Source organism: Atractosteus spatula, unplaced genomic scaffold, assembly GCF_055471065.1.
Source record: "Atractosteus spatula isolate fAtrSpa1 unplaced genomic scaffold, fAtrSpa1.hap1 Scaffold_51, whole genome shotgun sequence".
Taxonomy (NCBI): domain Eukaryota; kingdom Metazoa; phylum Chordata; class Actinopteri; order Semionotiformes; family Lepisosteidae; genus Atractosteus; species Atractosteus spatula.
In genome coordinates this window covers 205,783-220,478 of record NW_028296881.1, presented here as the reverse complement: position 1 = coordinate 220,478, position 14,696 = coordinate 205,783, and the positions used below count along the sequence as shown (strand labels likewise).

At 47.2% G+C, this 14,696-nt stretch overlaps 1 protein-coding gene across 1 annotated transcript; it reads left to right on the top strand.

Moving 5' to 3' along the window:
• The first annotated feature begins 379 nt into the window (after positions 1 to 379).
• LOC148806356 (uncharacterized) lies at positions 380 to 14,696 on the top strand. Its single transcript, XM_088909640.1, has 2 exons — positions 380 to 975; positions 9,533 to 14,696. Exons 1-2 carry the CDS (start codon positions 681 to 683, stop codon positions 11,641 to 11,643), a joined length of 2,406 nt encoding a protein of 801 aa, XP_088765766.1. The 5' UTR covers positions 380 to 680; the 3' UTR covers positions 11,644 to 14,696.

Here is a 14,696-nt window from a genome sequence, read left to right as displayed (position 1 = left end):
AGAAGTATTTATTTCCTTTCTTGGAACAACGTGTTTTTCGAGAAATTCATACAATTTGCGAAATATGAAATACAAATCTTGCTTATGTTGCAGAATAAATACTGCCAGCTGGGAAGAATATGACAGCATTTTTTTTCTTTAACCAAAAACCTGCAAAGGGAGACGTTTTCGTTGTGGAAGGGCAAAACAGTAAATATGTTCCGTTTCACAAAATTCACACTTACGAACGGCGCAAGTCGCAGGTGATTCACTCCTCTTGACTAGGTGGCGCTAGGAGGTGCAGTTAAGTTTATATCAGGCTGCAGAAACTCCCCTTTCTCAGCTCCGCTTCTCGATTGTTTTGAAGTCGCGGCCGCGCTAACGAATGACGTCATCACACGGCGCTACACAACATAGCTGTGGGTGCTTGAATGATTTTCTTTCTATAAAGAAGAAAGTTGTTTTTTTTAATAACTTCAGTTTCTGAAAACGTAGCATCTTGTCAGCTGTGTTTATGCTTGAACAGAGCACAGCCCTGACAACAGAATCTGTGAAGAATAAAAATAAAGAAGCTGTTCTGTTTAAACATCGCAAGTCAGCCTTTGTTTCTGATCGACTCTGAAGAAGGATGGCGGAGTACTTGTTAAATCTGGAAATCCAGCTTGACTCGTTCATGCACGTTTTGCTCAAATCGATCGTGTATGAAGTGTCAGAAGTTTTTGGAAACAGGATGTCTGACTCAGAACGAGTTTGAAAACAAACTCCGCAGCGTCTCCCAGGTCCTGGTGAGACGGGCCGTGTTTAAAATCACACAGTGTGTGCAGGACATTGTCGGGAGTGAAATGGCGCAGCTGAAGAAGGAAAACGAGAGCTTGAAGTGGAGATTGCAGCTGTGGGAGGAGGATTCGGGAGCAAGAGGAGATCAGGGTACCCAGACGCTTCCCTGTGAAGTCACTGCAGAAATAAAAGAAGAAATGGACATGAAACTGTTGTCAGGTCAGTGTGGTGACGTGTATGAAGTCAGAGTATGTGTGTGTGTTTAAAACCAGTGTCTATAACTTCCTCACTGGTGAGGTCTGTGTCTGTATTAACTCCTCTGGAATATTAATCCACTATATCTGTATTAATCCCTCTCTCTCTTAGTGCATTGTTTATGTACCGTACTGTGAAGTAAGTATGTCTGTATTAACCCCTCTCTCAGTGCAGTGTTAATGTACTGGAGTGTCCAGTCAGTATGGCTGTATTTACCCCTCTCTGTCAGTGCAGTGTTAATATGCTGTAATTTCCAGTTTGTCCTTGTTTGTATAAAGTGTTAATGTACTGTAGTGTCTAGTCAGTATGTCTTTATTAAACCCTCTCTGTCTCAGTGTAGTGTTAATGTACTGTAGTGTCCAGTCAGTGTGTCTGTATTCACCCCTCTCTCTCTCAGTGCAGTGTTAATGTACTGGAGTGTCCAGTCAGTGTGTCTGTATTAACCCCCCTCTCTCTCTGCAGTGTTAATGTACTGTAGTGTCCAGTCAGTGTGTCTGTATTAACCCCCCCCCCCCCTCAGTGCAGTGGTAATGTACTGTAGTGTCTAGTCAGTGTGTCTGTATCAAGCCCCCTCTCTCTCAGTGCAGTGTTCATGTACTGTAGTGTCCAGACAGTGTGTCTGTATTAACCCCCCCCCCCCCCTCAGTGCAGTGTTCATGTACTGTAGTGTCCAGTCAGTGTGTCTGTATTAACCCCCCTCTCTCTCTCAGTGCAGTGTTAATGTACTGTAGTGTCCAGTCAGTGTGTCTTTATTAAACCCTCTCTGTCTCAGTGTAGTGTTAATGTACTGTAGTGTCCAGTCAGTGTGTCTGTATTAACCCCTCTCTCTCTCAGTGCAGTGTTAATGTACTGGAGTGTCCAGTCAGTGTGTCTGTATTAACCCCCCTCTCTCTCTGTGCAGTGTTAATGTACTGTAGTGTCTAGTCAGTGTGTCTGTATCAAGCCCTCTCTCTCTCAGTGCAGTGTTCATGTACTGTAGTGTCCAGTCAGTGTGTGTGAATCAACCCCTCTCTCTCTCAGTACAGTGTTAATGTACTGTAGTATCCAGTCAGTGTGTCTATATTAAACCCTCTCTGTCTCAGTGTAGTGTTAATGTACTGTAGTGTCCAGTCAGTGTGTGTGAATCAACCCCTCTCTCTCTCAGTGCAGTGTTAATGTACTGTAGTGTCCAGTCAGTGTGTCTATATTAAACCCTCTCTGTCTCAGTGTAGTGTTAATGTACTGTAGTGTCCAGTCAGTGTGTCTGTATTAACCCCCCCTCCCCTCTCAGTGCATTGTTAATGTACTGTAGTGTCCAGTCACTGTGTCTGTATTAACCCCCCCCCTCTCAGTGCAGTGTTGATGTACTGTAGTGTCCAGTCAGTGTGTCTGTATTAACCCCCCCCCCCCCTCAGTGCAGTGTTGATGTACTGTAGTGTCCAGTCAGCATGTCTGTATTAACCCCTTTTTCAGTGCAGTGTTAAAGTACTGTAGTGTCCAGTCAGTGTGTCTGTATTCACCCCTCTCTCTCAGTGCAGTGTTAATGTACTGTAGTGTCCAGTCAGTGTGTCTGTATTAACCCCCCTCTCTCTCAGTGCAGTGTTAATGCACTGTAGTGTCCAGTCAGTCAGTGTGTCTGTATTAACCCCTTTCTCTGATTGCAGTGTAGTGTTAATGTACTGGAGTTTCCAGTCAGTGTGCCTGTATGAACCTCTCTCAGTGCAGTGTTAATGTACTGTAGCGTCCAGTCAGTGTGTCTGTATGAACCGCTGGAGAGGTGCGTTCTTGCGGTTGGGAAGGTTGTGGGCTGCAGGAACATCAAGTCCGCTTCCCGCATGAGTGGAGGGATAGTTATTTTCCTGCAATCTATTGATCTGGCAAATGCCCTGGTGGTAAAGTGGGTTGTCCTGGACGGCACCTTCACCCCGGTGCTGCCGTTCACAGCCCCAGCTCGGAAGATCACCCTCTCCAATGTGCCTCCGTTCATGAGAAACGAGCTGCTGTAGAGGGAGCTGTCCTGTTACGGACAGGTGGTCTCTCCGATCAGGAGGGTCCCTCTGGGCTGCAGGGGACTTCAACTGAAGCATGTCATCTCTTTCCGAAGACAAGTCTACGTGATCTTAAAAAAACCCCATGGAAGAGATCAATGTGGATCTTAAATTTCGGATTGACACCTGTGATTATGTTGTATTCGTGACTTTGGAATTGACGAAGTGCTTCAGGTGCGGGAGCGAGGGGCATGTGGTGAAGAATTGCCAGGAGGCCAGGAGACAGTGTCAGGCAGCGGGGAGTGGAGCAGTGCAGGGAGGCAGCAGGGAGGCAGAGCCCACGGCCGGGGTGCAGGAGAGGAGATCGCTGGAGGGGGCAGGTGAGCCCGAGCTGGTGGTGTCCCATGCAGGAGAACAGATAGCAAAGAGTGGACCACCTCAGCCCTCAGATGGGAGCTCCCCACACCGGGGAGCAAGATACGAGCGCTGGCGGAGCAGGGGAGCTGCAGAGCCCCGCTGCTCAGGAGAGTCAGGGAGAGAGAGCAGGCAGTGACACCGACGGAGGAAAACTCGTCACAAGTGGCAGCGAAAACTGTAGACACAGTGTGGGGAGGAAATTAATTAACATCCAGAAAAATAGACAATGGTTTTAAGACACCGTGGAGAAAGCGCACGAAAAAATCTATGCAGAGTGCGGTGCAGAAAAAGCACAGCACAGAGAGCTCGGTGGAGGGCGGCTCTGTCGCCGGCCCAGGGGCCGCGAGTGACTCCGACACTGGGAGAGTAAGGACGCGCTGGAGTGTCCTCGCCGCCGCCGCCCGGAGCTCCTCGGAGTCCGGGAGCAACGATGACGAGGGCGGCTTCCCAGACTCCTCTCTCGCCTCGGGCTCCTCGGCCCGGCAGAGCTGCAGAGTAGGCTACAGTTTCCAGAGCATCAGGGAGTTCTTAGAGAAGACTAAAGGTAAGAGGGGAACTGTGGTCGAGGACTTTTTTCCCGACACTGAGCTCTTTGTCCTCTCCGCGACCCACCATCTGAAAAGGCTCAGGTGCGAATGACTTCAGCGATCAAGAGAGATGGTGCCTGAAGAGCTTATTGGGTAAGATCAGGGCAGGACCGCGGAATGCACCTCAGCACGAATGAGTCCCGTCTCTTACATCACATCACTATCCGTCTGCGTGCTATGTGTCTGTTTGTGTTTTATGTTGTTTCTTTTTTTCTTTTCCGCAAACATGGGCGGCATTAGAATAGGGAGTTTGAACACCAATGGGTGCCGGAGGGCTTTGAAGCGAGCTGCGGTGTTGGAGGTCATCAAAGAAAACAGCCTGCAGGTGACGTTCCTGCAGGAGACCCACACCGACAGCTCCAACATCATTGCCTGGCAGCGGGAGTGGCAGGGGGACATTGTGTACAATCATGGGTCCCCTGTGAGCGCGGGGATCACGGTGCTGTTCTCTGTGGGGTTCAAGCCCCTCTCTATCGCCGTCCATGAGGTTGTGAAAGGTCGCCTTTGACTCATGCGAGTAGTTTACAGGAAGAAAACCTTTGTTTTTATTAACATTTACGCATCCACAGACGGCGGAGAGAGGGTCACCTTCTTCAGGGAGCTTGAAAATGCGCTGGTGACCTGCCAGCCTGAAGAGCTGGTCTTCCTGGGGGATGATTTTAACTGCACAGAGAGCAGCACACTGGACAGGAATTATGCAGGAATCACGGAGAGCCACATGGCCTGTCGGCCAGGGAGCTGCGCAGGATCCTTGTCAAATCTGACCTCACTGACATCTGGAGGAGATGTCATGGGGACACGAGGCAGTACACCTGGGCCCAGGTCTGAGGGAACACCCTCTCTCTGGCCAGGCTTGACCGCATCTACTGCCGTAAACATCATTACAGCATCGTCAAGCAGTACTCCCATCTGTCCAGTGGGCCTGTCGGACAACTGTCTCACCATCTGCACAGTCGTCGTCCCATCAGTGAGGTCCCGCAGTGCCTACTGGCACTTTAATACCCAACTGCTTGACGATGCTCACTTCTGTGACTGCCTCGTGTTCTTCTGGTAGCAGTGGAGGAGTCAGAAAGCCCACTTTGTCTCCCTGAGGCAGTAGTGGGATACTGGGAAGGTGCAGATTCGCCAGTTCCACCAGCAGTACACTGGAATTGTCACGAGAGGTATCCGTGAGTCCATGAAGGCTCTGGAGAGAGACATTCTGGAGCTCCACCAGGCTCTGGAGTGTTGTGCAGACAGGAGGCTAATTGATAACCTCCACACTCAAAAAGAATCACTCATTGGCCTTCTGGACACAAAAGTACAGGGAGCTCTAATAAAATCTAGGGTTCAGAGTGCATCACAGGTAGACGCCCCGACTCGCTACTTCTTTGGCCTAGAGAAGAAACCGGGCCAGAGCAGGCAGAACCTCTGCCTGCGCTCGGAGACAGGGCAGGAGCTGCACGAGGCTGGGCAGATCCAGGAGAGGACCATGCAGTTCTACAAGACACTCTTCTCCAGCGAGGCAAGTGAGGACTTGGTCTGCACACGCAGGTTCCTTGAAGACCTTCCACAGGTCCCCGAAGAGGAGGGGGCATGGCCGGAGAGGCCTCTATCCCTGGAGGAGCTCTCCACTGCACTCAGTGTCTTGAGTAATGGTATGACCCCTGGCCTTGATGGCTTGCCGGCCAAATTCTACTGTGCCTTCTGGGCCGTGCTGGGACCTGACCTGCTGGATGTGTTCTCGGAAAGTCTGGAGCACGGGGACCTGCCACTGAGCTGCAGGAGAGCTGTTGTCACCCTGCTGCCTAAGAAAGGGGACCTGTGTGACATTAAGAACTGGAGACCTGTTGCCCTGCTGTGTGTGGATTATAAAATCCTGTCCAAAGCTCTGGCCAACAGGCTGAGGGTGGTGCTGGGATCAGTGGTGCAGTCCGAACAATCGTACTGTGTACCCAGAAGGACAATCTTTGATAATATATTTCTGATTTGAGATGTTGTGGCCACCTCCAGACTATTGGGTTTAGATACTGGTCTCATTTCGTTAGACCAGGAAAAGGCCTTTGATAGGGTTGAACATCAGTATTTGTGGAGAACCATGAGGTTTTTCGGATTCAGCTCTGTCTTTGTTGCCATGATTCAGGTGCTGTACAGTGACATCTTCAGTGTGCTAAAGGTCAACAGAGGGCTGAGTGCTCCGTTTCCAGTGCAGAGGGGAGTCAGGCAGGGCTGTGCACTCTCAGGAATGCTCTACTCCCTTGCCATTGAACCTCTGCTACATCAGCTGCGCCGGGTCATCAAGGGGCTGTCCATCCCGGGCTGCCCCAATTCTACTGTCAAGATGTTGGCATACGCTGATGACATCATGGTCGTGGTCGGAGGAGAACAGGATGTCAGGGCGCTACAGACAACTTTGAATGATTTCCAGTGGCTATCATCAGCCAAAGTAAACTGGGCCAAGAGTAGCGCCCTACTCCTGGGAGAGTGGAGCGAGACGGGTCCCCCAGTCTTGCCAGAGAGGTTCAGCTGGACCAGAGGAGGACTCAAATACCTGGGGTTGTACCTGGGGGACAAGGCCAGTGTGAGGAAGAACTGGGAGGGGCTCCTCGAAAAAGTGAAAGGTCGGCTGGACCGCTGGCGCTGGCTGCTCTCCCAGATCTCCTACAAAGGCCGGGTTCTGATTGTCAGCACCCTGGTGGCTTCAATGTTGTGGCATTGCCTGCTGTGCCTGGAGCCAGCAGCTGGACTGATCGAGGAGCTGCAGGCCACGCTTCTCGACTTCTTCTGGGATGGACTGCACTGGCTGTGGAGGGGTGTCCTCTATTTGCCCAGAGAGGACGGAGGACAAGGACTCGTTGACATCCGGAGCCGGGTGGACGCCTTTCGTATGCAGGCAGTACAGAAGCTGCTGTATGGCCCGGCCTCGCTGTCCTGGAAGGAGCTGACCTTCACCCTGTTGCGTCTAGCAGGACACTTCGGGATCGACTCTGTTCTCTTCCTGATGGACACCAGCAGGGTTGACCTGTCTCCACTGCAGCCTTTCCAGCGTAGTCTCCTGAAAGCCTGGCGGCATCTGCACGTGCGGAGAGAGGAGGAGCGGCCCAGTCTATACTGGACACTCTGAGAGCCACTAGTACACAATCCGTGAATGGACACAGAACTGGGCCGCTCCTTGGACTTTACCAGCAGACTGGTCCGCGCCAATGTCACACAACTCCACCACCTGCTTGACGTGGATCAGGACTGCTGGCGCAGCATGGAGTGGGCATGTGACGCTCTGGGACTACACTCGCGGCGGTGTGTGGACGGGTTTCTTACTCAGCTTTGCTCTGCTCTGCTCTGCCTCTTGAGGAGATGCTGCTAGTCCAGGATCTGTTTGAGGAACGCCACCTTCCAACCACACAGCCTCCTTTCCCTGGTCTGCTAGTGTCTCCTGCACTCAGTCCCGGGCCGACAGGATCTCTCCTTGAGTCCCTTGCTTCAGAGGAGAGGTCTCTGGCTGGTGTTGGGGGGAAGTGTCTATATAGACTAGTTGTAACATCTAGACACCAAGCCCAGCTGTCTGCACTCCCTGACACTCCCTGGAGGGCTCGTCTGGGGGTGCCAGATGGTGTCCGGCCTGCCTGGGGTAGCCTCTACAGATTTCCCCTCAACAAAAGGGGCCTGTCCCTTCTGCGCTCAGAGGGAGACGGTGTTCCACTACTACAGTGCCTGCCCCCACCTGTCGCCCATGTTTGCCGTGTTGATTTGGCTCTTCATCAACCTTGGCCTGGCCTTCAATTACATTATTTTCATGTTCGGGGTGGGTCATACGAAAAAACAAAAAACTCAGACCCTCCTCGCCAACTTTCTACTGGGCCAGGCCAAACTCACCATCTACAAGACTCTGAAAAATAAGATCTCTGGTTCCGGGTCTGTAGACTTGGTGAGGATGTTTGAAGGGTTGGTGAAGAGCAGGATGTCGTTAAAATATATGTTTTATATTATCTCATAATGACTGTGGAACATTTGAAAAGCATTGGTGTTTTGGAAACGTGCAGGATTGTGAATAAAAAATTAATATTCCAATTATGATTTTATTTTAATAATTTTTAAGGTGGGGTCCTAAGAATCAAGATTCATACTTTCTTTATTTTTTCTGTCAATAAAGATTGATTGAACACTGTCTCTCAGTGTAGTGTTAATGTGCTGTAGTGTCCAGTCAGTATGTATGTATTAACCCCCCTCTCTCTCAGTGCAGTGTTAATGTACTGTAGTGTCCAGTCAGTGTGTCTGTATTAACCCCTCTCTCTCAGTGCAGTGTTAATGTACTGTAGTGTCCAGTCAGTGTGTCTGTATTAACCCCTCTCTCTCAGTGCAGTGTTAATATATTGTAGTGTGCAGTCAGTGTGTGTGAATCAACCCCTCTCTCTCTCAGTGCAGTGTTAATATACTGGAGTGTCCAGTCAGTGTGTTTGTATTAACCCCTCTCTGTCTCAGTGTAGTGTTAATGTACTGTAGTGTCCAGTCAGTGTCTATGTATTAACCTACCTCTCTCCGTGCAGTTTTAAAGTACTATAATATGCAGTCAGTGTGTCTGTATTAATCCCTCTCTTTCTCAATGCAGTGTTAATGTACTGTAGTGTCCAGTCAGCATGTCTGTATTAACCTGTCACTCAGTGCAGTGTTAATGTTCTGTAGTGTCCAGTCAGTGTGTCTGTATTAACCGCTCTCTCTCAGTGCAGTGCTAATGTACTGTAGTGTCCTGTCTGTCAGTCTGTCTGTATTTACCCCCCTTCTCTGAGCAGTCCATGGCTGTATAAATGCCTCCGTCTCAGTGCAGTGTTAAAGTACTGTAGTGTCCAGTCAGTGTGTCTGTATGAACCCCTCTCTTAGTGCAGTGTTAATGTACTGTAGTGTCCAGTCAGCATGTCTATATTAACCCCTTTCAGTGCAGTGCTAATATGCTGCAGTGTCCAGTCAGTGTGTCTGTATTTACCCATCTCTGTCAGTGCAGTGTTAATATGCTGTAATTTCCAGTTTGTCTAGTGCAAGTATTCACATTACTCCTATCCTGGAGTCCTTGCACTGGCTTCCTGTCAAGTTTTGTGATGCTTAACAATCCTCCTGCTTACCTATAAGGCTCTCTATGGCTTGGCACCTCAGTACCTGTCTGAGTTATCGCCCTACTCCCCACCTCACAACCTTCACTCTTCTAATTGTGTTCAACTATTTGTCCCCCAGTCCTTCTACACTCTATGGGTGACATGGCCTTCTCCTGTTTTGCCCCAAGCTCTAGAACTTTCTCCCCAAGGATATCAGAGTCACTTTCTCTAAGCTTCTTCAAATCCAGACTCAAAACCTTCTTCTTCAGAAGAGCCTTTATTTATCTGTTCTTTACCCCTCTGCTCCTACTGGACTTAGTACCACCATCTACTGACTCGTCTAACTATATTCTCATCATGCTTATATTGTGTCTTTTTTGTTGTTGGCCTTCTGTAAAGTGCTTTGAGAAGCCACCTTTAAAGGTGCTATATAAAATAAAGTTTATTATTATTATAAAGTTATTGTTTTCTTTTCCTGTATTTACAGGCACAGAGACCAGTGCTCTCTCTGATGCTGGGGACATGGCTCCTCTTGAACAGCAGCACAGTGAGGAGGAGTGGGGCTCCAGTTTGGTGCAGGAGAGAGAGCTCACTGTCGCAGAAGGGAAAGAGACACTCAGTGAGCAGCACACAGAGAGCAGACAGAGTGTCGAGGATCTGGACTCTGTGACCATGATGAAGACAGAGCCTGAGAGTGAGACACCTGGGCTCTTAGTATGTGATGATTTTATAGATAAGATTAATAATCTGGACTCGAACAATATTACACAAGGTTGTAATGAACTGGGCTGTGTCTCTGTACGAGAGCACAGTGAAGAACTGGATGTTTTAAATCTTACAGAACAGGACATGAAGTCCAAGTTGATTGACGCTGCAGAGCAGCAGACTGATGTACCTGGTGAAGAGAACAGTACTGAGTCACAGCACACAGAGAGGAGTCAGTACAGGGAGGAGCAACAGCAGCTCCTACAGGGCTTGATAATTAGGCCTTGTTCTGTTCAAGTGGAGAGACTGTCATTGCAGAGACTCAAACAATCATATGATCCCTTAGTATCTGATGGCTTTACACACAGGTTTACTAATCTGGTTACTGAGAAAATTGTTAAAAGTTTTAATGAACTGGAGAGTAGGTCTGTTCTTGGGCAAAGAGGAGAACAACTGAATGAACTAGACAGTTTTAGTCTCAGAGAGCTGGAGAAGGAGCCCCGGATGATTCACACTGCTGAGCAGCACACTGAAGGACATGGTGGAGAAAACAAATCTCAGCACACGGAGCAAGACCATTCCATGGAGCATTGGCAGAATAAGAGACCCCAGTACAATCAGAGAATGAGGAAGAATCACTCAAGGCCTTGCTCAGATGGAGTGGACAAACTGCCATTATGGCACAGAGAGGAGCAGCGTTTCTGTCAGTCTAGCAAATCAAAACCCGACCAGCACCTTCAAACGGGAGAGAGACCATTCAGCTGCAGTCAGTGTGGGAAGAGTTTTATTCAGTCAAGTGACTTTAAAAGACACCAGCGTATTCACACGGGAGAGAGACCTTTCAGATGTAGTCATTGTGGGAAGAGTTTTAGTCACTTGCAGCTCTTAAAACAACATCAGCACATTCACACAGGAGAGAGACCGTTCAGCTGCAGTCAGTGTGGGAAGACTTTTAGACAGTCAAGTAATTTAATAACCCACCAGCGCATTCACACAGGAGAGGCACCATTCAGCTGCAGTCAGTGTGGGAAGAGTTTTAGTCAGTCACATGCCTTAAAATCCCACCAGCACATTCACACAGGAGAGAGACCATTCTGCTGCAGTCAGTGTGGGAAGAGTTTTAGTTGGTCATGTAACTTAATAACCCACCAGCGCATTCACACAGGAGAGAGACTGTTCACCTGTAGTCAGTGTGGGAAGACTTTTAGTCAGTCAAGTAATTTAATAACCCACCAGCGCATTCACACAGGAGAGAGACCATTCAGCTGCAGTCAGTGTGGGAAGAGTTTTAGTCAGTCAAGTAGCTTAATAGCCCACCGGCGCATTCACACAGGAGAGAGAGCATTCAGTTGCAGTCAGTGTGGGAAGAGTTTTAGTCAGAAAAGCCACTTACAATCACACCAGCGCATTCACACAGGAGAGAGACCGTTCAGCTGCAGTCAGTGTGGAAAGAGTTTTAGTCGGTCAAGTAGCTTAATAACCCACCAGCGCATTCACACAGGAGAGAGACCATTCAGCTGTGGTCAGTGTGGGAAGAGTTTTAGTCAGTCAAGTAGCTTAATAGCCCACCAGCGCATTCACACAGAAGAGAGACTGTTCAGCTGCAGTCAGTGTGGGAAGAGTTTTATTCAATCGCATGACTTAAAAAAGCACCAGCGCATTCACACAGGAGAGAGACCATTCAGCTGCAGTCAGTGTGGGAAGAGTTTTAGTCAGTCACGTAGCTTAAAAGCCCACCAGCGCATTCACACAGGAGAGAGACCGTTTATCTGCAGTCAGTGTGGGAAGAGTTTTATTCAATCGCATGACTTAAAAAAGCACCAGCGCATTCACACAGGAGACAGACCATTCAGCTACAGTCAGTGTGGGAAGAGTTCCAGTCAGGTGACTTAAAAAAACCAATTTAGTCACCAGGTTTTTTATTTAATCATAGTCTAAGTCAAGTCAACTAAAATGTCTTTAGTTCAAGTGGGTAGGTGCGTCAGCATGTGACATCCGAAGAAGGCTCCACAGCCGAGACATTTATTTTCTTCTCTTTTCAGCATGGAACAAACCTTTACTTGTTCCCAAAATGTCTATTAGTCATAGTCACTTTGTAGTCACCCAATTTTGAGTTCGTCTGGTCAGTTAAATTTTGACTATACTCTTATTTACAGTTGACTAAAACAGAAATAGTTCTTGTCACAGAGTTTAATTTATGTGGATAAGAGAGCATATATATCAAATACAAGAAATATTTATGCAATAAAGGGTAAATAATAAAGAATAAGATACTGTATGAATCTCTTTTAATAAGAAAATCTATTTTGGCACCGTTAGTAATACTTCAATTTTTTTTTCAATGCAACTGCAGACAGGACAAGCTATATAAACAGTGCCTTCAGAAAGTACTCACACCCCATTGTTTATTTCTCATTCTGCTGTGTTGCAAAGTCAAATTAAATCATATTTAAATGTTTTTCTCCACTCCTGTAGAAGCAATTCTTTATAATGTTCAAATGAAATTAAGTATTTATAATTCTGAAGACATCTATTAAAAATAAAAATGGAAAATTACTTAATTGATAAGTATTCACTCCCTTTGTTTCAACAACCTAATTTGGGTCAATTATCTTGAGAGATCACACTAAATACATTAACAAGGTACACCTGTGTTCATTTCAAATTCACCGGTGTTCAATTGCTTGATTGCACAATAGATATCACTGACTGTGAGGTCTCACTGAAACAGCAGATCAGATCAGTCCTGCTGTCATGAAGACCAAGGAGCTACCTTTGGAACTTTGAGATGAAGTTGTTAGGAGGAAAAAAAACTGGAGAAGGTTATAAAAAGATTGGCAAAGTTTTGAACCTTCCTAGGAGCACCGTTAAATCCCATTGTAACTAAATAGAAAAAACATGGCAAAACCCAGACACTACTAAGATCAGGCCCTCCTACCAAATTGAGCAACCGGACAAGAATGGTGATTGTCAGAAAAGTGACCAAAAGTGGCCAGCTCCAACACTGACAGAGTTGCAGAGCTTTTTGGCTGAAATGGGAGAAACTGCAGACACAAACAATCTCTTGTAATACAATACTTTTGTAAATGAGAAATGTAAATCTTTCATTTTGAAAAACAAATGTTCTTGAATAAAAAATATTTTTGATTCATAAATGTGTTGAATTTAGTGTTCTTAAAACGAGGAAAAAATGTTAAAATGTGGAGGTGTAATGGGAACAAAATGCAACAAAATTCCACTGGGTGAATACTTTCTGAAGGCACTGTATATACACTCATCTACTGTGACAAGACCCTGCTGACACTACCCTGACTCAGGTAATTCACACACACAAAAACACAAGACAAAAGGCATTTTAAGGTCAAGCAGGATTTAACACAACAGAGTGTAGAAGAAGCTACACCACTCCATAACCCTGCTTCACAACAACTAACACTCATCTTCTAACTCTGCTGGTATTCTCAAGCTAACCCTGTCAGCCTGTTGAAGGTGTAACTGACAGGTATCACATGATGCACAGTTTATATGCACATCCTATTCACTCCCGGAAAGATACCAGTGTGCAGCATTAATGTATCAGCTACTACCAGAAATATTTGTTTATGGATAATGTCATAATGCATTTATTTTACATTGTTAGAGAGTGAGACTGCAGGGAGGAATAAAGATTTCATGATACTATTACTGTTACACCTGTAGCGGCAAGGCTTATTAAAATACAGGAATTAAGTTTTGCGCTCTCTTGCCAGTGAGGCCCCATCTCTCTCTTCATCTCTGTGGTGCAGCCACAGATAAGCTATTCATGCAGGCTGATTTAAGGTTTCTTTGATAAGGGACAGCTCCCAAATGGGGATGCACTTAGCTAAGCCTGGCTATCATGATCAATGGTCATCCATTGGCGCCTATCTGTCTAGGGAGTGCCAGATGGACATCTGGACTGCATTCCTAAGTGTCAGGGGTGAGTTACTCACATCTCACCTTGATCAACCAATCAGGAACTGGTAGGGCCGAGTAACCCACGTGGGTCTCTGATGCCCATTAAACTTTCAGCCAATGAACGACCTGAAGTTCCTCCAGGTAAAAACAGGCAACACAGAGGGCCTGAAGAAGAATTCCAAAAAGAACAATTCCAGGGGTGTGAATGATTCCAGGACAGGACGGCCCGCAGGCCAGAACAGTTGGGAAGTGCAGGACATTCTCGCAGCACGCCTCCTGACCATCCTGAGACTCAGCCAGGACCACCATGTAACGGCCAGTGTGTCCGAGTGCCAGAACTTTCCTTGTTCTAAGAGTCTAGAGCGGAGGTTGCCAGCGCGTAACCAGAGGATCCACCCGAGGTTAGCACCAGCAGCAGGCCTCGTGAACAGGTCGGAACTGTGGACAGCTGAATCAGTATTCAGAACTAGCGTTTCATCAGGAACGAACCGTTCTTCTTCCTGACCAGCTGGGACCCACAGTCAGTTTTCTCCTGTGCACAAACTTTGCTAGTTAAAGCCAACACTAACTAGCCGGTCTTCAGAGAGCAGCGCAGCAGGAATCTCTCCAGCCGCACCGAGCACCGCTTGGCACCTAGCCAGAGAGCACGGATTGGACAGCAACAAGCCTGCAACTGTTTCTTTGTCCGGGGGAGATCTGAATCCCCAGAGATTGGATGAGTATTCAACTTCACTGCATTACTGCTCGAGAATTCAATTGTTATCCCAACCAGTTGATATCAATTTAATTCCTAAGAGTTATGTACTTGTTTTGAGTATCTAATGTAGAAGTTGTAACCAAGTTCATTCAAGAAACGGTCTAAATGAATGATATACTGAATGTATGTCCTCTTGATATGTGTAACTCTTTGTAACTGAATGAATATATACCTTTTGTTTTCTGCTTACCCTCACGATAAGATCTGTTAGATTTACATGCACCTTCTATGTATTAATAAATGTATTTTAGTG